This window comes from Neodiprion pinetum, chromosome 4, assembly GCF_021155775.2.
Source record: "Neodiprion pinetum isolate iyNeoPine1 chromosome 4, iyNeoPine1.2, whole genome shotgun sequence".
Classification (NCBI taxonomy): domain Eukaryota; kingdom Metazoa; phylum Arthropoda; class Insecta; order Hymenoptera; family Diprionidae; genus Neodiprion; species Neodiprion pinetum.
Genome location: NC_060235.2, coordinates 435,364 through 456,411, shown reverse-complemented (window position 1 = coordinate 456,411; position 21,048 = coordinate 435,364). Strand labels below are relative to the sequence as shown.

At 35.5% G+C, this 21,048-nt stretch overlaps 2 protein-coding genes across 11 annotated transcripts in view; both read left to right on the top strand.

The window, feature by feature from the left end:
* The window catches only part of LOC124216189 (zinc finger protein 541), a 183,196-nt gene extending 176,370 nt beyond the window's left edge, over positions 1-6,826 (top strand). For 9 of the 10 annotated variants that reach the window (XM_046620415.2, XM_046620410.2, XM_046620411.2 and 6 more), the window contains one exon: positions 639-6,826. In XM_046620415.2, coding sequence (XP_046476371.1) covers positions 639-897 — 259 coding nt within the window. In that variant the 3' untranslated portion in view covers positions 898-6,826. The remainder of the gene's footprint in view (positions 1-638) is intronic. The other variant, XM_046620416.2, reaches the window with a different exon arrangement.
* Positions 6,827-18,600: 11,774 nt separating this feature from the next.
* LOC124217234 (glycerate kinase) lies at positions 18,601-20,811 on the top strand. Its single transcript, XM_046622632.1, has 3 exons — positions 18,601-18,870; positions 18,956-20,329; positions 20,449-20,811. The coding sequence occupies exons 1-3, from the start codon at positions 18,601-18,603 to the stop codon at positions 20,809-20,811; spliced, it is 2,007 nt and encodes a 668-aa protein (XP_046478588.1).
* The last annotated feature ends 237 nt before the right edge of the window (positions 20,812-21,048 follow it).

Genomic DNA, 21,048 nt, shown 5'->3' with positions numbered 1-21,048 from the left:
TCAAACTGGTAGCGTGGCCAAAAATGCTGTCTTTGAATCTGACAATTCTTGATAATTATGCCCTACAATTTTACAGTGGAAATCTACGATTATCTCCACTGTGCGCTTAATGTCGAAGACTGGCTCGTATTCTTTTTACAATTACCCTAACGAGTATGCTATTAAATAGCATGCTATTTCCATTAATATGCCTTGTTTATGATTCTCAGTTATACGTACATGTATATATATAAATATATATATACATACTCACACGTCTCCTTCACATAATATAATATAAATTTTCGTTTCATGAGGTTCTTGCACAATCCAGCTGAATGTTCATTAAAATTTATATTATATGTACCTACCTGTTCTTAATTTTACATTACATCAAATGAAACATGAAACATAGAACAGCGTTCACATGTAACGCTCAGCAAGAAATTATTTGTCGATTGTATAATATTATTATACATTGATCCGCATGTATTAAAATTATACGAGTATGCCAAATACTTTATATATCTGCTTGTTTAACGGAGTCATTTGATTTTTATCATTGAGCAAGCGGTTTGTGATGTAATCCAGTGCCAGAGATTACGCAAATGTGTCGATGATATTTCTATCACGTTCCTTGTTTTTTTGTTTTTTTTCAGAGTTTTCAACAAAGTGAAAAGCAGAAGTGCACATATGAAATCTCATCGTCCAATACCCTCCCCAGATTCAATGGCTCAAGAATCTAAACGTAGCGCTGCAGCGGTTCAACAACAAAATAATCAGCAACAACAACAATCAAAACAATCGCAGGATTATCAGTACACGACTACGCTGACAGCGACGACAAATAGTGACTCCAATGCGCTGAATAGTGCAACCCATTTATGGCACAATCCTACGAGACTTAGGCCACCTTAAGAATAGTAAAACGAGGAAAGATGTGAACAAGAAAACGAACAAGTTGACAACATAAAGTTAAGTTACCCAACGAAGGCTGTAAAGTTTGCAGAGATGAATGTCACAGCTTACAGTAAGCAGAAATCTAACGGTACGATTTCAAAACTGTATTCCAATACATTGGAATAAAATTTGATTAGTGCAGGGTGCGATTCTTACTTTTCTTAACTCTCTTTTCTTTCTTTCTTTAATTATTTATTGATATAAAAAATTATTGAAACACAGTTTTTGTCAAAGGATAGGAATGAAAAAAAAATTTAAACTCGCAACACATACGAACACTCTAGGCCTAAACAATAGTTTAGTTCTTCTACTTGCCCGTCGTCCCCCCATTCTACCAAAATTTAAGATTATTTATATTGCACAGATACCGTTTAAGTATACATCTATTGGCCATACGACATGTTTGCATGGAAACGATGATTTATAAGTCATGAATTAGCCAATTTACGGACTTGTTAAGTGTAATCGAATAATACCTGTACATAATATTACTACAAGAAAAATAATATCGGGGCATTCAACGGAGAAACAACATCTAGGAAGTGTAAACATGCTTCGGGAATAAATCCGGCGGTAGAGAAATGGAGATAAGTAAATACAGGTTGTTGTTGAAAGGAAATAATAACAAATTTTTGAACGAAGGATGTCAAAATGTTGTAAAAAACATCTATTGATGATTTAAATAAGCGTGTTATACGCGGTGAGAAAACTTCAATGATCATGAAATACTACCGAGTGAACGTGCACACTGAACGTACTATGAAAGCTGTGCCACGATAGAGACACTTATTTTTTACTGTAAAGATCTTTTGCGTTTGTTTTTCCTTGTGAGATAACTGACTCGTGTGCTCAATCATCTTCTACGTAATATAATGTAAAATCGACCGTGTTAATTGTTGTACACTATCAATCGCCTAGCAGCCGTACATAGTTGTTGTGGAAGGAATAAAAAATAAAAAAAAGTTTTACAGAATTCAGTAACATTTATGGTATCCGTGATCGAGTCATGGTTTGTAATATTTTACTTCTCTTCTCCTGCTTATCGGATTCAACGTCGGCAGTTACATGTTAGATATTGATTTGCATAGGTTGCCGTATGACGCGATCGTTCAAGCAATACGGCAAGCATATCACAATCATTTTCGTATTACATAAATAAGGGAGCCGCCATTCGGTTGGAAAAATTTGTTATACGTGCGTCGTAGTAATACTATTAGTTGAAACTGTTCATACTTTATTCACGGTAACGGTGAACTACATAATATAATATTAATCCGGTAATTTACCAAGTATCGATTTGTTGAAACGCCCGATTCTGTTAACTTTATCTCTTATTATAACACACTAAAATTATGATTAAATAGATTATAATATAGAAGAAAAAGAAAAAGTAAAATTTAATCAACAATTGATGTAATTTTAATATATATATACAATTTCTATAGCTTGTAGGATGATATTAGTTCTCTGAGAACATTGTTCAAGTTTCACTCTCCGGGTTTCGGCAATGCCGACGACATTGGGTGTATAATAATAACAACAACAACAGCAACAACAACAACAGCAACAACAACAGCAACAACAACAACAACAACAACAACAACAACAATAATAATAATTTGCTGGCATAAAATACACTATACATAATAATAATAATTGTTGTAATGATTATTATTATTATTGTGATTATTATTATATAAATGGATAGATAATAACGATTATTGTTGTTGTTGTTGTTGTTATTATGCACACGATTTGGAAAATTCTTGAGAAATATTGTTACTTGACTAAATGATGACTAGGGCGAGTGACTGCGACGATGATGATATTACTATATGTGTACATAAGATGTATACACACCTGTACATATTCATAAATGTCTCTGTATGTATGTACAATGTGGATGACATTACTTGAATTTAAGTAAAATAATTTAGGATCGTTTCTAGGAGGGATCTGCTGTAATTATCGCACAGTTGACTTCGTTTTCTACATTACTGAGGCCTACGTGGTGAGACTCTTTCGTGAACAATGAGAGAAAAAGATTGGTAATTTAAATTCCAAATTTTCATCATCGTTTTCTCGGAGTACTTAACGACAATTACTTTCCTGCCTGTAATATTCTCATCTTGAGAGATTTTCTACATTGTTTATATGCATACAAAATCTGCACTCATTGCTCACGTATTCCTGAAACAATTTGAAATCTAACGAAACGCGTCATATTTTTATTGTCAGGTACATCGTGTGATGATAGATATTCAATAACTGCATAGTCACGTTAGCAAAGAGAGAGAGAGAGAGAGACAGAGAGAGAGAAAGAGAGAGAGAGAAAGGGAAGAAACCACTGTCTAGCTAAATGACATTTGCATTTGAAACCTTATACAAAAGAAATTAGCTCAAATGTAAGTGATGTTACGTAAAATGATAATGTACATATTAATAGACAAATGAGAGAGATTAGTTGAAAAAATTGTACTTCAAGAACTTGATTGTTGATTAAGAAGTTGACCCGTCGTAGGTGCCGTTATATATTTTTATCTTACGGACATTGTTATTCATTCATTGTTAACGCTCTTCTCCTTCCGCATCTTCTTCTGCTTCTTCTTCTTCTTCTTCTTTTTCTTCTTCTTCTTCTTCTTCTTCTTCTTCTTCTTCTTCTTCTTTTTCTTCTTTTTCTTCTTCTTCTTCTTCTTCTTCTTCTTTTTCCTTTTCTCCTTCATCTTCTTCTCTTCTTCTTCTTCTATTCTACTACTTTCGTTATATACATATACTTATCTACTTTTATGACTTAAATTAATAACGTTGTACGTTTAAAAAGAAATCTTCTCAATTTAGCTGTGAGTGAGTTGTGAGTATGCTTAAAAATAATCTGTGAATCAAAGAGTGATCCTAAATATTAATTTAGGCTATTTACATCTACTTTTTAATAGGTAATAACGCGATGATCGAAATTTCCACTATTTATGTATAATGCATTACGAATCGTCCAATGGTTCCTGATGCAGATGCATATATTTCACGTGGCAGTGCGGATAATCTCATACTTGTATAACTTGGAATAAGCTTCACACCGTGAATATTCTTTTACATTTCGCGGAGTCGAGAAAAAAAAAAAACTTATTAGAATTTTAATTGGAATAATCGGGCCAGATATGTGGAAATTTAATTGGTCGCATCCTCATTATTAGAAATTGTTATTGGAATATATTAACACGTGGAATAGTATAAAGATTATAATCGCACTGCTACGACTACTTTTATAAAACCATGTCGATCGCATAGTACATTTATTCATATAATTTCACAATAATGTATTTACTTCTGACTAAATTTATCGAACTAGTCAGGCACGTAGAGTAAGAGGATTCATTAGCAAATACCGTTCTCCTGAAATTCGAAAATCTATAACAGTTTAAAGAGAAATGGTCCAGTCACTGTGAATCGTTCATTTTTCGAATCAGTTTCAGACATATTGATACGTAATAGACGGAAAGCTCGGATAAACATGCGTCAATAAAAGTTTGCGTAAAATGCGGCTTATAAATAGAATAAGATGTTTATTTAAATCGAGATCTTTCACGTTAGTTTAGAAAACATAATACATACCGCAGTTTCTTCCAAATTAATTACTTGGTTAACGTTGATGTGTTATACAATATTTCGTTCTACTGTTTTATTTATTTCACGCTATTATTTTTACACTCTATTTTATCCCTACGCTTTTAAGTTTAACTTCGACTCTCCCCAGTCTCAATACTTCTTTACAATATCAAATGGACGTTTTTTATTTGCTACTTTCGTTTCTCGGTTCAAATGAAAATTAGGAATGTGATCTTTGTAACAGCTTCCAGCAGCAAGTAAATAATGTAAAAATTTAGATCTGTAAATGTGCTACGAAATGATAGATTGTAGAACCTTACACTTTAAAACTAGTTTATTTAAGAAAATAAAAAATTGTTATCGACTCTGAGTATATGGGTTTGAAAATAGGTTGAATAATAAAAATGAAGAAGAAAAAAATTAGCAAACATATCATTTAAGACAATACACTTGTTACAGAAACTAAGTTTCTACCTTACTATTGTAATTACTATTGTACGTAAAAGTAACTGTTATAATCAGACTCGAGGGTTCGGTAAGATTTAAATAACTAGCCGTAAATATCACGGCATACGTTTAACACTTATCTATTTCCAGAATAAACTCATGCCATAGCGTTATGGATCGATTACCTATGCCGACGTACTTTCCATGAATTTTACAACATCAGATAAAAAGAAAAGAAACTTTACGCGTGGTATAAATTTTAACTGAACGAAATTATTTTAACCCCTTTACTCTGGACTTAGAAAATTGTGCAAAGCTCACGCTGAGAAGTAATAGGAGATATAATTGCTGGAGGCTGTTGACTCAGAAGAGATAAGAGCGAGTAATTGTAGTTAACGAGAAAGCCATACTTACGAAACAGTGTGACGAAGATGTATTGCATGAATTGTACAATTGAGTCCATCCACGTCACAAGAGAAAAGAAAAATGAAAAAAAAAAATGAAAAAAAAAAAATCATATGTATGTATACCTATATGCACAATATATAGGGCTGATACATATACATATTTATGTATATTATCCTGTACTTATTATAAACTGATAAATATGTGATGTATTTAAATGGTATGTGGTATATATGGTAATACATATATTTGTATATAGGCGGACCCGTGCCATCAACTAGTGGGTTGTACCGATATTATCGAAACTTTCGCAGATTCACACAGGCGGTATGTTCGCAGTGTAGTTACAAAGTTAATGGATTCAGAGCCCCGTTTACATGCGCTGCAATCTCGATTTTGACAATTACCCCATTCTCCGTTACGGTAAATTATTCTTCGTCTGTTTCGCGATTCGTCGTAATATTTTACGCTCATGCACCTTTCCTGTAACTAAAAATATACGGGTATATTGTTTCATTGACTTACCGTTAGACAGTGGCTTGAAATCGAGCCGATCTTGATTATCGTTGCATAATTTTACGGAAACCGTTTGCCGTAAGTTAATTTAAGCTTTATAATATTGGAACGACGAACAAACACGGTCGTTAAATACGGTGGTAATACAAGAAAAGGCAAACCAGTGCCAAATATTGAACAATGTCTGTAAGATGTATCGGTGAGGAAAAAATCAAAAAAGAAAGAAGTGAATACGAGAAACACCGCATCATGTATTTTCTCTACATCCAATAACCGTGACTACAAATTTATCGTATGGTTAATTGATCGGCTCGTCTCTTATAATTCAAAAATTAAATTACATCAGCGACACAAGATATATCAGGCATAGAATTTGTCTAGTAAATTATCGCGATACATATCTGTGAGGCATAGCGCAAAACACATTCGCAAATTCTTCCGAATAAAAGTAAAACTAATGCGATCCTAAATGATGTTTCTAAATTGTTGTTAAAAAGTCTGCTTTCCTCCGATAGATACCGGGTACTCGAAATTATCTAATAACTACGTAGCGTTTTAATCGTTCAATTGAAACCTCGATCCTATGCCTCTAAGAACAAATTAGGATTTTAAACGAAACACACACACACACGCACACGCTCACACGTACAGAGAGAGATACTTCGTTCGCTTTTGTTCATAAACTGTAAACAATTTTCGATAAAATATTCTAAATTACCACTGTAACTGTTCATATGTACGCGTATTTTTTTGCAACGATGCAAGAAATATATATACATATATGTATTATATATATTGGTACAACTCGATGAAGAAAGTGTAGCGTGGTTATACACCTGAGGAATGTGCTCAAAATACTGTATTAAAGAGAAAAAAAAGTCTACTAAGGAAAAAAAAAAAAAAAATAAAAAAATAACTCGTCATCGTTTATGCAAAAAGAAGAAAAAACAAAAAAAAAAAAAAATAATGCTCTACTCTTAAAGATTGGAGATTTATTATAACTTATTGATATTGTAAACTATATTGTCCTATATTATCTATTATCTACTTTAATGTCTATCTACACACTAACATGGATCTTTATAATCCTCTATTCGATGTTAATCTATTCTCTATTAACTTTTACTACATTAAACCCCTATTCTTAATAGAATTTTCTAATACCGTAGGAAAACCTAGCCAGCTGTTGTATCGCCGCGTGTATAAATTTTTACTCCCCGATGGAAAATTTGGGCAAAATTTCCTTTTCTTTACTCTTTCGTCACAATTCACACGTACGAATAACAACATCATCGACTCGCGTTGAAATTCGTAAATAATTAGACAAGCGATGATCAGATTCCCTGGACGACGACGATCGTACCAACCGTACGCACAAATTTCAAGATTTCGTTTTTATCACTCTGACTTGTATAGTATAAGGTCGCTCAAAAATCTATGGCAATCATGTTTTTATAATTTATATTTTAACCCCGCCGTTATACATTCGCGGGGAATTCGCGACGCTCGCGACTTTACTACCGCATTTGTTGAAAAATCGACGTCTTCCACCTGCATTGGCATATTGGTATGCGCAGATATTGGCATTTTCAAGGGGCTATAACTCAATACCCGAGATACCGTATTTACGGTTATAGGACAACTTTGAACGTCGCTGCAGCGGTTGCAGGTGAAAGAATTGAATTTATTCTCGGTTTCGTAATAAGTAGGATCGATATTAACACAACCGTCAGCAATATTCGTGATTGCTCCGTTATGAGTTGTAACTTTTCTGCTCAACTAGTTTCTATTATTAATACGATATTACCACGATATTATCTCTCTCTCTCTCTCTCTCTCTCTCTCTCTCTCTCTCTCTCTCTCTCTCTCTCTCTCTCTCTCAATCTCTCTCTCTTCGCATATACTACTTATATTTATATTATAAAAACTACGAGGAAGGGAAAGAAAAAAATAAGGTAAAACTAAACACGCGCATAATCGTTGATCCGACACTGTGTTGTCTAATTTTATTCATTGAATTGTCTTGCTCAAGATATCGGCCACTGATCGCCATTGGCAAACAATACTAATAAAATACAATAAAAATGATAAATCTAACGTTACGTAAATCGCTCAAAACTCGGTGCCATGTTTAATATATTATTGCTTTGATATTCCCCACAGTCGATGTTGCCTACAGCTGGCTAGTAATGTACAATCTTATTATCTCGATACTTTTTCCTTATGCGTTACAGTTGTTTGTCTCAAGAACTGCATCACAATTTGCATCTGCGGTTAACTTGCTTCCATGCATCGTAGTTCGAACGCGGTGATAAGAGTAAAATTAAAAAAAAAAAAAAAAAACAACATTCTTACCACGATCATTATTCCACCTGCGTTTTACTCGATTGTCGGCTGAATTTTCTTACACAGTTTCTTATTCATATTTGTATTCATTGCTAGGTAATTTTTCTAAAAAAAAAGAAAGAAAAAAAAAATAAATCAATTCGAAACAACTTCAATCACCAACTTCCGCATTCGATTCGCCTCTCCGAACTTTGCTATGCGGATAATAACGTCAGCATTGTTCGTGCTTTCTGTGTCATCTTCTGCATCCTGTTTGATTGATTATAAACGCGTTTTTTCTTTTTATAAACATATACAACGTGATTTATGCGACGCGATGCAGCTGACAACGTTATTTATAATACGTGCGAAAATTTTGACGTTTCCAAAGATCATTGCATTCATGGCCGAATGAATGAGATTAGCGTGACAAACAAGTGTAAAGCATGATAAACGAGTAAACCATTCAGTCAATTTGAAACGGGATGTGGTGACGGGAGTTGCACGGAGATCATAATTTATGCGGGCTTGGGTTAAGATTTAATCAAATTATACACGTCGCGTGGAAGTAAAATTTTGATAACTCTACTACTCGGTGGCCTAAGGTATATTTGTTGCAACTTCCCTGCGTCCGAGTTATCTTGGAAGGAAGAAACTAGAAAAAAATATTTATAATTACGAGGAATAAGAGGAAGTAAAAAAATAAAAAGTCTAGCGAGGCCTAAAACAAAAATTAATAAACCAATTACATTGAGAATCTAAATAGAATTAATAAATTAATTATTAACTAAATATATAATAAACTATACAGATCGGTCTAAAGTCATTCGGCTTAGCTAGGGCAACGAGAATCTGTACATCAGTATTATATTTAAAAACAATATGTATATACATATATATATACACACACACACATTATACATACATTGAATTGGTACGTATACTATACATATATCGCATGTTACATGTATATTGTATACATAACACACACTCGCTATTCTATATATTGTATAATATACACGTAACGCAACGTAAAGCGAATGAATCGATCACTTCACTCACACGTGCTAAATTATAACGTCGATGTTGTCTGTTGTTAAGCAATGTTTTTATTCGGGGCATAAGGGGTTTTCGTATTTTATTAAATTTTTCCCAACGTGTTTCTGCATTAATGCAAACGGCCGTTTCGCCCTCTGTATATCCGTTATAGAGCTCGCGGACAAGGAAGATTTAATTGTTTCTAAACTCACTGACAAGTTGCGTGATTATTCTGCATTATGAAACAACGGGAATATTATTTCTGATAAATACATAGATCGGGTGAGATTTTTACACGTCACTTGGGTGCTACGCGGATGAAAATAGTCAGGGGTGTGCGATAATTTAGTTTGTGCGAATGGTACGTGAGTCGAGAGAATACAAAATACGAGAACTCTCTGCACCTCGGAAATAAGGAATAAATGCCATTGAACTACTACGATAAACGTAATAGGGGTAAGAAGAAGAAGACGAAAAAAGAAAAAAAAAAAGAAAAAAAAAAGAATCCAGTTGTAACACTCCGATATATAAATAATCTAATCGTCATTTATGAAAAATATACACCTGTATGTGCATATATAATCGGTGTATGTATGCGTGTAAATATAAATAGTTTACATACATATGCATACACACACACACACACGCAGACAGGAACAGACGCACATAACTGATATTGAAAACGTGAAATATTATATATATGTACATGATAATATATGACTATTTTCTTCTATGGATATTGTGAATGATTGATGTGCGTGTTACGTCGTCTACGTTCAAGGCATATTGCAATCGATGCGAAAAAAAATTGAAGAAAGCAAGACTATTATAAAAATAAAGTGGTAAATTGAAACAACCGTGTTCGCGTAGTAAGATTAAAGATAGTCTGAAAATTAATTACAACAGAATCGTTCGGTTTTCTTCGTTTTCCTGTTCACGTGTATAGCTGCAAAAAAGATTGCTTTTATCTTACATCAGCTGCATGCAACGCATAATTTAATTTCACAAATAATTCATAAGGAACGGTACCGCGATAGCAGTGTGCCTTAACGATAGCTGTCTCAACACGCGAGTTACGCTAGAAAAAAATAAATAAATAAATAAACTCAACTAAAATACTAAAAATAACGGTGAAATGATTTAAAATGAAAAAAAAAAGAAGATTTTAAATTTAAAAAAAGCGTATGAAACAAATGTATGATGTGTAAGCCAAGTGCCTTGTGTTCTGGTAAAACTAGTCGTCGACCTCTGTCTACGATGTTGAAAAAAAGACATGATACTAATAGTAATGACGACGAAGACGACGACGGCGACGAAAACAACAACAACAACAACAACAACAACAACAACAACAACAACAACAACAACAACAACAACAACAACAACAACAACAACAACAACAACAACAACAACAACAACAACAACAACAACAACAACAACAACAACAACAACAACAACAACAATAATTACATTAATAATAATACTGAACGATTAAAAAGTTGATAAATTAAAAATAAAATATAAAAATCACTTTAATATATGTAAGTACTTGCCGAAATCAGTGCAAGACGTATACATGTGTGTTCTGAGTGGGGAGATCACGTAATATTCTTTGTTAATGCCTGAACCCATATATACCCATGTAAAAAGAAATTCAAGGTGAGGGTAAAAATAGAGAAAGATTGGAACATCGGAGGGTCACAATGTCAAATTTTTAAAGAAGCGATAATTCAGTCTGTAGTATTTGAAAATGCTGAAAGTCGAAGTATGAAGAAGTAAAACGTTAGAAAGGTCAGAACATGGAACGGCAAACTGTAGAATCGTGAGAATATCTCTCGATAATACAGAATCGTATAAAGATTCTCGATTCTGCTGTTCCATGTTCTGACCTTTCTATATTTTGTCTTTCTGTATTTTCGATTTTCTGTGCGTGAACTTTCCACATTTTTCAATTTTACGAATTAGATTTTCGCGTCCATGAAAATCCCGTACTCTGTTCCTTTTATCAACCGGGAATTCTGTTGTCTTTTTTCACCCCTACCCAAAATTGAATCCGGTGAATCCTAAATTTCGTTCAAATCGTTTGTCGCAAACACACGTCTAAATACGTAAGATTTTGCTTCCAACGCGTTTTCGGACGCGACACGTCAAAATCCACGTGACCGCATAACGAGTGAACACCTGGCACCGGGGGTAGAAAAATCGTTGCACCTACATCCATCCCCGCCCTTGTAAAATTGATCGTGGGTATTTCTATTATCTGCCCAACTATGCGTTGCGATCGGATAAATTTACCACATTACATATTCACGGTTGATAAAGGTACACCTACTTATATGTAAGCTATAGAACACGTAAGATGTTGGATAAGTTCTGAATCATCGACACTTGAATTACTGTAATATATTACATAAATATATCGCGTACCAACTCGGTAGAGTGACAAGTGAGTGCTAGCGTGCTAGTTTAGTTCCGTCTAGAAGAATGAATGCTTGCTATTTTCATTATTTTCTTTCCTACTTCCCTTCCCTTCACTTTCTTCCTATCACTTCCCTTCATTTCTCTAAGGAAAACACGAGGAAAAACATTTAGCATAGGTACCCCTGAACAAAGGGGTCTTTTTCATTCAATGCAGGAATTGTTTCCGCGTTGTGATAAAATATATTTAATGTCTTTTCTAATCTTTATTCTATGTTTGAAAAAGAATAAGTAAATAAAAAAATAAAAATAATAATAAAAAATTGATAATATAAAAATTGAAGAAAATAAATGAATGAAAATTATACTATTACCATATATATATATATATACCTTAGCTATCTTTACAAGGAATTGATGTACATAATTACGATTCTATAGTCAGTAAGAATGCTGAGAGCTTTTCCGAGATGACAGACCCTGGAATACACCCGTGCGTGTATTTTTGTTACCGTTACTTTATTTTAAACTTGCATTAAATTACAGAATGAATTCATAATCATTATCGTTAATTTTATTATTATTATTATTCTCGGTTTTATTGACGTTGTTGTTGTTGTTGCTGTTGTTGTTGCTGTTGTTGTTGTTGTTGTTGTTGTTATCCTTGGTATAATTTTCACCAGTGTCCCTACTGCTACCCATTGCTATCATTACTGGCAATGTACTTAAAATCTTAAGCACCGCAATATCCTTCAATTCTCGCGAATCTAGGTACGTAGGTACTTACGTGACAATTGAAATTTAACTGGAGAACCGAAAATATTAGTTCTGTACCGTAATTTTTATGATTTGAAAAATCTTTGCACGTCGGTTTTCTTTCTTTTTTTTTTATTTATTTTTATCCCTAAAAATTGGATCGCCTGATTCGTGCCAATAAAGATTTTGAAAGCATCAAACCTGTAACATAATTACATATATGTATGTAGATAAAATCGAGGAAATAAAGACAAAGAAAAATAATAAGAAGAAACTGTTATACCTGAGAAAAACTGCGTGTAATGAATTACGTGCAGTTGCGCATAAGAATATGGATGAAAAAGGCCCCTACATTGACAATCCTGTAGTTAGGAATTAGATGAATATAATATCTATCTATCAGTGTGTCAGTTGTATGAATGCATACTGCGAAAGTATTAAGTCGTAAGCTACTTATACCTACGGAATAATTACACCCGGTATATCCGCGTATTAAATAATATTGTAGTTCCTCGTATAAGATATTTTCTTGTCATTCTAATATAATATAATATAATACAATATCATATACATATGTATATATATATATATATATATATGTATGTATAATTGAACATGTTATTGTTAATTGTGCGTAGTGCAAAATATAAACAATCATTATAAGCGGACATAATCAAATTTGTGTATTTGTATGAAATGGATAACTATAAATATATATGCAAATACTATGTGACTACTAAATCTTTGTTTATATCTTTCTCTACTCGAATGCTGATGTATAATTATATATATATATATATGTGTGTGTGTGTGCGCGTGTGTGGGTGGGGGGTATATCTGGCACATGCATGTATGTATGCATATACGTATGTATGCCTACCATTTACTGTAATATACACTGTAAAAAAAAGTAATATCCTTCCTACTTGACGTGAATTTCTATAGCTATATTTTACTCCGTATATTTATAAACCGTAATCAACCGGAAATATAAACGAGAGAGAAAAATTCTTATAACGGCCGCGCTGATATGTCGTATATTGCAAAGGTGAAAATACGCGAATAAGAAATTCTGACAACTCGTATTGGCGCGCAAAGTTGATTAATATGAGAAAAAAATTGCAGAATAATCAATCCGCGTACAACAAATCTAGTTTCACCGTATCCTAAGTATGATTTTAGGAATACGTATTATTACATTCATTGTTGTATTATATACATATGTATTTTGTATATATACATACATATATACATATATATACATATATATAAAATACATGAAACTTAATAATTACAGTTTAAAGAATTGAGCACAATCACTGTGAGCGAAAAGAAATTGAATGAAGCTAGAAACCGAATGAGATAAACGGAAAATGATCTTCACGAATCCTCGGTGAACGTGTAACGTCGTATTATAGACTTGAAAATACTCGTTACTTAAAACTTATTAATCATTGATCATGTTCAGGTTGGAAAAGCAATTGATCATTTCCTTATACGAGCGTATAAACGAAGACTAAAAAATTTCGACGTTTCATCGTCGATAATAATTATATTATATACCTACCTGGAGTGTGTTGTACCTATATTCGGGTATTCTTGATAAATATTATACCTATATTACACGTAACTCTCGTTAGCAGAGATCGTATTATAAATCTCTATTCAAATGATTATAATGCACAAGACCGTTCAACAATAAGTATAGTGCCAATAAATTGAGACTAATCAAATCCTTCAATCAAACCGTTTGCGATCCTACATTATGTATACCTATACACACACATATATATATATATATATATATGTATACATAAATAATATATTATTATACAACGGCGTTGCAACCCGGATGGGCGAGAGTCTGCGCGTAAAGATCCGCGTACTTGAAAGATTTTACACAACAGAAACGCAGGACTTTGGCCGATTGTTTGATATTTCATCCATCCCCGCATCCGTAAGATAATGAATGTATTTGGGTCGGGGCTTCGACACTGAGACGAGTCCCCGTATCTACCCCCAGGTTGGGAAAGGCTGCTCTATGTTATCGCGATTACATAATGTTACTTGAACGATGTACGACGGTATAAATTGACGACTCGCTGCCGAACCGCGGCGAACGTGTAGCATGCAATAATACATGTATAAATAACACGATTAACTTACTAAATTGTGTGTCATATAACTACATACATCATACCCTTTGCTGTAGTAACGATTTCGGGTTCGCTTCGTGGTTAACAAATTATAGGTACCTATGATAATGTTAGAAGTCAATAATCTATGTTATAGCAGAAGAAAACACACTCTATTCATTGTACTATACATACGAAAATAAATACACTGGCCGAAGCTTGAATCAAAATGGTGGTATAGAGATGAAGATTTGACAAAAGAAATTAATGAAAATTAATATTAATAGTATTAATAACATCATAAACAACAACAACAACATTAACAATAATAATAACGATAATAATAATAATAATAATAATAATAATAATAATAACAATAACAATAATGGTAATTGTAATAGTAATAATAATAAGGATGATGATGATGATGATGATATTACCAACAACAACAACAACAACAACAGTATTTATAATAATACCTATAGCGTAGTGACAAAAGAAAAAAAACGCGAGTCTCGTGTGTATAATGTAAGGAATTAAACAGTATTAAGTAATATACCGGTGTATATTGACATGCATCAGTGGTATGTAAAAGAGCACGTACGCGAATGCACGGGAGATAAATTAAGAGAATCCCATTTTAATAAACAATAAATTCTCAGAGTAATATTATACACTCACATAATATACGTACATACATACATATTGTAACCAAGGGCTGGACATTATTTTCTGATAATACATACCCGTACGGTTTCTCATACGTATGTAACTCCGTACTTTCTATTAAATGTGAATATTCGGTGTAGGAGATACGTTGCGTTGGAATACTTTTCTTGCCCGAGTGAGGAAAAATAACTCAAAAGTATAATATTAAAGTTTTCAACATTTGTCGGTAACGTTCCTTAAGGTTTACGAATTGAAATTCTTCATGCGATACACGGTAGGAAATCGATGTTAATTGTTCAATGTTGAGTGAAAGGGGCGAATGCAATGAAATTCAAAGTTTGAATTACTTTTAAATTATAATAATAATAATAATAATAATAATAATAACAACAATAACAACAACAACAATAATAACATTAATAATAGTATTAACAGTAATTGCATAAAAAATAAAAACAATCTTATTTCTGTCCAGCTCTGCAGTGCGAAGTTGTTGAAAACCATTCTCTGAGTATACTGTCACTTTTACAATCTACTCTCTCGATGCCTGTAAAGTATTCGATAGTGTTATAATACACGCGGAATCACGTGGAATCTTTAATGGAGATGATGGTTTTTTCGAGTAAAGAATGAAAAACAAAAAAGATAAAGTAACGAATCAATAAACGTCTGACATATCAAACACATGATGCTTCTGACAGGAAACTACAGCAATACTCTTTCCGCTCAATATGGATAATAAAAGTATAGAATTAACGTAAAACGAAAGAAATAAAAACAAAAAAAGAACTTTTTCGCAAGTGAAGAAGGGCCCTAGATATTGTAGAAGCTATAGAGTAGAGTTAAAACACGCGGAACTTGAAAACGCAAGTCCGGAGCTGTTTTGAGTACTTGGTATACGGATTGCGAAATTATTGCCAATGTGAATTCCTGATCCTGTTAAGCATCAGTTCGTACGAATGTCGGTCCTTCCCGTTTTCCTTCCACCCCACTCTCTGTACTAAGTACTTAAAAATACTCCTTATACTTTATAGAAAATAACCCTCACGCAATATTCGTTCGGATTTTCTATCGTTAAGTGTAATGGACTACTACTTACCGTATTATTAAATGTATAATCTGTATGCCTTTACCGTGTAGCACTTCATTGACTGTGAAGAGTATATCTTTGAGCTAGGCTAGATGTGAAAGATACACGCATAATATATGCGCTATCGTTGCAATTAGGTAACAACATCCGATAAATGAAATCCGGATAGAAACGAAGCGATCGAGTTTGCTTCCGACAACGGAGATGAAAGACTTTGATTGTCGATACGAGTAATACCTTGTTATACCTGTACGATTGCAGGGCGTAAAGAGAAAAAAAAAAAAACGACAAAAACAAAAGAAAGATAATAAGGTCATTGCGTATACAATGACTCCGTTACCCTGTAATATGATTGCCATAATTATGTTTTGTATACGGACTATATAACGTTATTCTTTCATTACTAACATTATAGAAATATGAAGCATTATTATAAAACACACACGCACGCACACACACACGCACACACAAACACACGCACGCACCCCAGAGTTCGTGGATGGATTATTCACGAGCCTTGTGTCGAACTCATCTCGTAAGTAGTGTGGAACGAACAATGTTAGTTTATAAAAAATTTGCCTCCTATATAATATGACGTGCGAGGAGAATGACATCCTGTAACTATAATACGTAGGGAATACTGCGAGGACCTATGTTGCAGTGGAGAATGATTGTGAGTCATTTAAATAATTGTTACACGGATTTTCTATATATTATGGTATAACTAATGATTAATATATTATATGTATATTGAGATGATATTATTACAGACCTATTGACTAATGTAAGCCTAGTATTTTAGATAAAATGGAATTTCAAGAGTTTGCTGATATGAAATTGGATTCGTTCAATTTTTTTATCAAAGTATCGAATATTGTATGAAGAGCGGGCTAACCGATGCTTGTTTGGAGTGGCACTCTTGATTATCATGGTGCTACCATGGGGGGGTGGGGGGGGAGGGAGGGCATGATGAATATGAGAAAGTGTCATTTCAAGTAATTCACGTAAACCACTAGAAAATTTTGAGTGAAAAAAACAATGCGAAATTTGCAAAAAAAAGGTAAAAAAAAAAAAAAAGAAAACAAAACAAAACAAAAAAAATGTATTTTCTCACTCTCGCCGCAAGGTGAACGTTCACGCTACATCTTACTTGCTACGAAACTTGGATATAATATTATTACATAAGATTACTGTATAATTGTAACGAAAATTGTTTTTCCAAACGATGTGGTATTTTTATTGTAGATATTATTATATACATACGTATATACGTATATACACATATATGTGTGTGTGTGTATGTATGTATGTATGTATGTATATATATATATATATATATATATATATATATACACATAACAAATAAAGTCATGATTCATTGTATATTCAAATTGCCCTTCGTGTCATGATCTTTTCCAGAATTACCTTAATTGCACAACTTCTGTAATCTATTTGAATGATAACACGGAACTTGTCGTATTTCGCGGAAGATTTTTTTGCCAAAGGTAGGCAAAGTAAATTTAAAAACACACTTAATAATTGATGACAGTAAAATCGCTGACGAGAAATATGATGATTCACTTTTCACCTTCAAATTTGTGCCTTCAGATTCTTATCGCGTACTGACGTGGAAAAAGATATGATCCACAGCATTTCATGTGCTAAGAAAAATATAAGACAATAAATGCTACAAATCTGTTGTAAAAATGAGCCAACTTGTTTCCTATAAACGTTTAGGCCTGCAGGTTTAGAATTCAAAGGCTATTTATTTTACGAATACTTTACCCGACAACATATCGAAATTACTGCCGGATTATAAATTTGACACAACCGATCGCCTGTGTGTAGTTTTCAGCAATTGGCGTTCCTCACAGGTACAACGCGTGGGCTCGCTTATCGTTGGCGGTGTCCTTTAATTTGCTCGGACTTTGGGTGCCTGCTTGTAGGCAACCCGTTTCACAACACTACGGCATGCAATATTCCGTCTCTTGCCTAACTGTAGGCAATTCGGTAGGCGCAGCATCTGCGGGTTTGAAATTAAACAGGTTTAACAGTAATGAAACCCGAGTGGAAAAGATTGAGCATCGAGAAAACAATACTGACGATACTTTACAAACTCATCCCCATTCCGATAACTGTCAAATTGTAACCTAGTAATTTTGAACATCTTGAAATAAACACAAGTATAAAAATGTACGTGCATTTTTCAAATTTCTCATAACCGGATCTTCGAATGAGTAAAACGTAACCTGTGCCAACATGTTACCCAAAAAGTTACAGTCGAAACGTAAGAAACCAAAAAAAAAGAGAGCCCAATTGGATCCAGCGGAAGCGTTGGCAAGAAATCACAAGAGGCAAGAGAGCTTGAAGAAGCGAACAACGAAGGTGGAAGAAATTAACGAAATATTAACTAAACGTAAAGCGGAACGAACTGAGAAAAAGAACGCGTCGAGGGATGCGGAAATAAAATTGTACGAAAATGAGGTTAAGAATCGGAGCAAAACTATTCAGGAAAAGAGAATGATACAGGCAGGTGATACCTGACTAAAAGTGATTCCGTCGTCGTATTTCGTTTCAAATCCTAACGTCGGAGTAAGATAAAAATTAATTTTAGATCCGCGAGGACATGAAGTCCATCCTCGTTGCGGGCCTGGATAAAGTAAACGCGCTAAAGGTGGTCGGCGATAAGGTGAAACTGGAGGGCTCGACGATGACGATAAACGGCTCGAAGTACAAGCTGAAGAGCAACGTGCACATGGTGGGCTGGGGCCGGGAGACGTTGATGCTGGGCGCGTCGTTGGAAAAGCTGATCGGCAAACACCTCAGGAAAGGTTTCCTGGTAGTCCCGAGGGGGTCGGTATCCGGTATGTGGGACAATCCGCTCTGGTTCCCAGCTCTGAACAGCAGGATCACCTTCCTCGAAGGTGGCTCGATGGGTATGCCGAACGAGAAGTCGGTCGAGGCGACGCGCGGGATCGCCGACTACTGCAAAAAGCTAAGAAAGGCCGACATACTCGTCGTCGTTCTCTCAGGTGGAACCGAAGCCCTCCTCAACTGTCCCAAGGGGGCGATTAGACTCGAGGAAGTCGAGGAGGTCCTTTCGATCCTGAAAACCGCCAAGGCGACTCCCGTGGAGATTGACGCTGTTCGGCGCAAGCTGTCCGCCGTTTTCGGTGGCGAACTCGCCCGGCTGGCCTATCCAGCTAAAGTCGTCACCCTGGTGATGTCGGACGTTCCGGGGAATCTGCCTCACCTCGTTGCGGGATCGCCGACCGTTAACGATCCCGGCAAAGACGCGGCCCTGGCGGTAGTCAGGAAGTACAAGCTGGAGGAAAGCCTGCCGCCCGCCGTCAGGGAGGTCTTGCACGAAAGGCCCCCGGTTAAGGACCCCCTCGTCGACGAGAATTACAAGTTCAAATTCGTCGATTATCACGTTCTGGCTGACACCGGGGACGCGATTCGGGGAATGACGGACGCCGCGTTCAGGCTCGGCTTGGTCCCCGTCAGTCTCAGTTCCACGGTCGTTGGGCCCGTCCGCGAAGTGAGCCGGGCCTACGCCCAGGTCACGGCCTTGATGATCCTCGCTGCCGAGGGGAAAATCAGTAAACTTGAGATGTACGACGCTATGAAGTTCGACCGGGTCCTGCCGCTGAGCGAGGAAAAGATCAGGGAAATATTTCCTAGCAAGGAGAGGTGGGGACTTGGGCTGTGCCTCCTAAGTGGCGGGGCTCCGAACGCTGATTTGAGTGAGGAGAGCAGGACTGGGCCCAACCAGGATCTGGCGTTGTACTTTTCCCTTGACTGGTACCTCAAAGTCAAGGAAAATCCGATCCTGAACGACTACGTCGTCTGGTTCCTGGGCGGAAGTACCGACGGAATCGACGGAAACACCAAAGCGGCTGGCGCCTACGGATACGGCAGTCTTGGACCGGCGGTATTCAAACGCTACAAGGAGCTGACCCTGGAAGAATCGGCCTTGGATATCAAAGTACGTGGAATGCTTCGGGCGGATCCAGAGAGCCAGGAAACCCGGGTAAACATAAACGCGTCAATTAATTTTTCAAATAAAAAACGATGATTCTTCGACGACGGGCACGAATGTTTCAGAATGCTGTCAGGAGGTACGAAAGCCTCCGCGATGAGCTTTCCAGGGTTTCCGCAATTCTTCCAGACAGAGTTCTGAGGGAACGGAATGCGAATTTCATGTTCACGAACATGAACGACGGTGACGAGCTCCTGAATCTCGGTTATACGTACACGAACGTTTGTGATCTCCACATAATACGTATCGCTCGGTACCAATGCAGCTGCGACGGACAGTGTCTAGCACCCAGAGAGGAGCTACCTTCCCCGAAAGAACTTTGCCGGGATGAAAAGTGCGCCGCGAACCGAACGCTACCGAAAATTGTAGTGCCGCCAAGAAATCAGTGCTGCGCGAGATCGACTGGGCCAAAGTTAAAAATTTACTAACGACTTATGATGGTGTCATGTACTGCTCATGTTGTCGATCAATGCTGAATTTAAAATAAAACAAAAAAAAAAAAGGAAATCAACCAACCGCTCTGTGTTCAGCGATTCAACGTCGGACGAGTCGTTCGACTCGTGCTTTTCAACAGGGAGCGACACAGTTCGAAGGTACGGATCTAGATACTTCTGAATAATAATTATACTTTTGCTGCTATTTTCCCACTTTTCGGCTGAAAACTT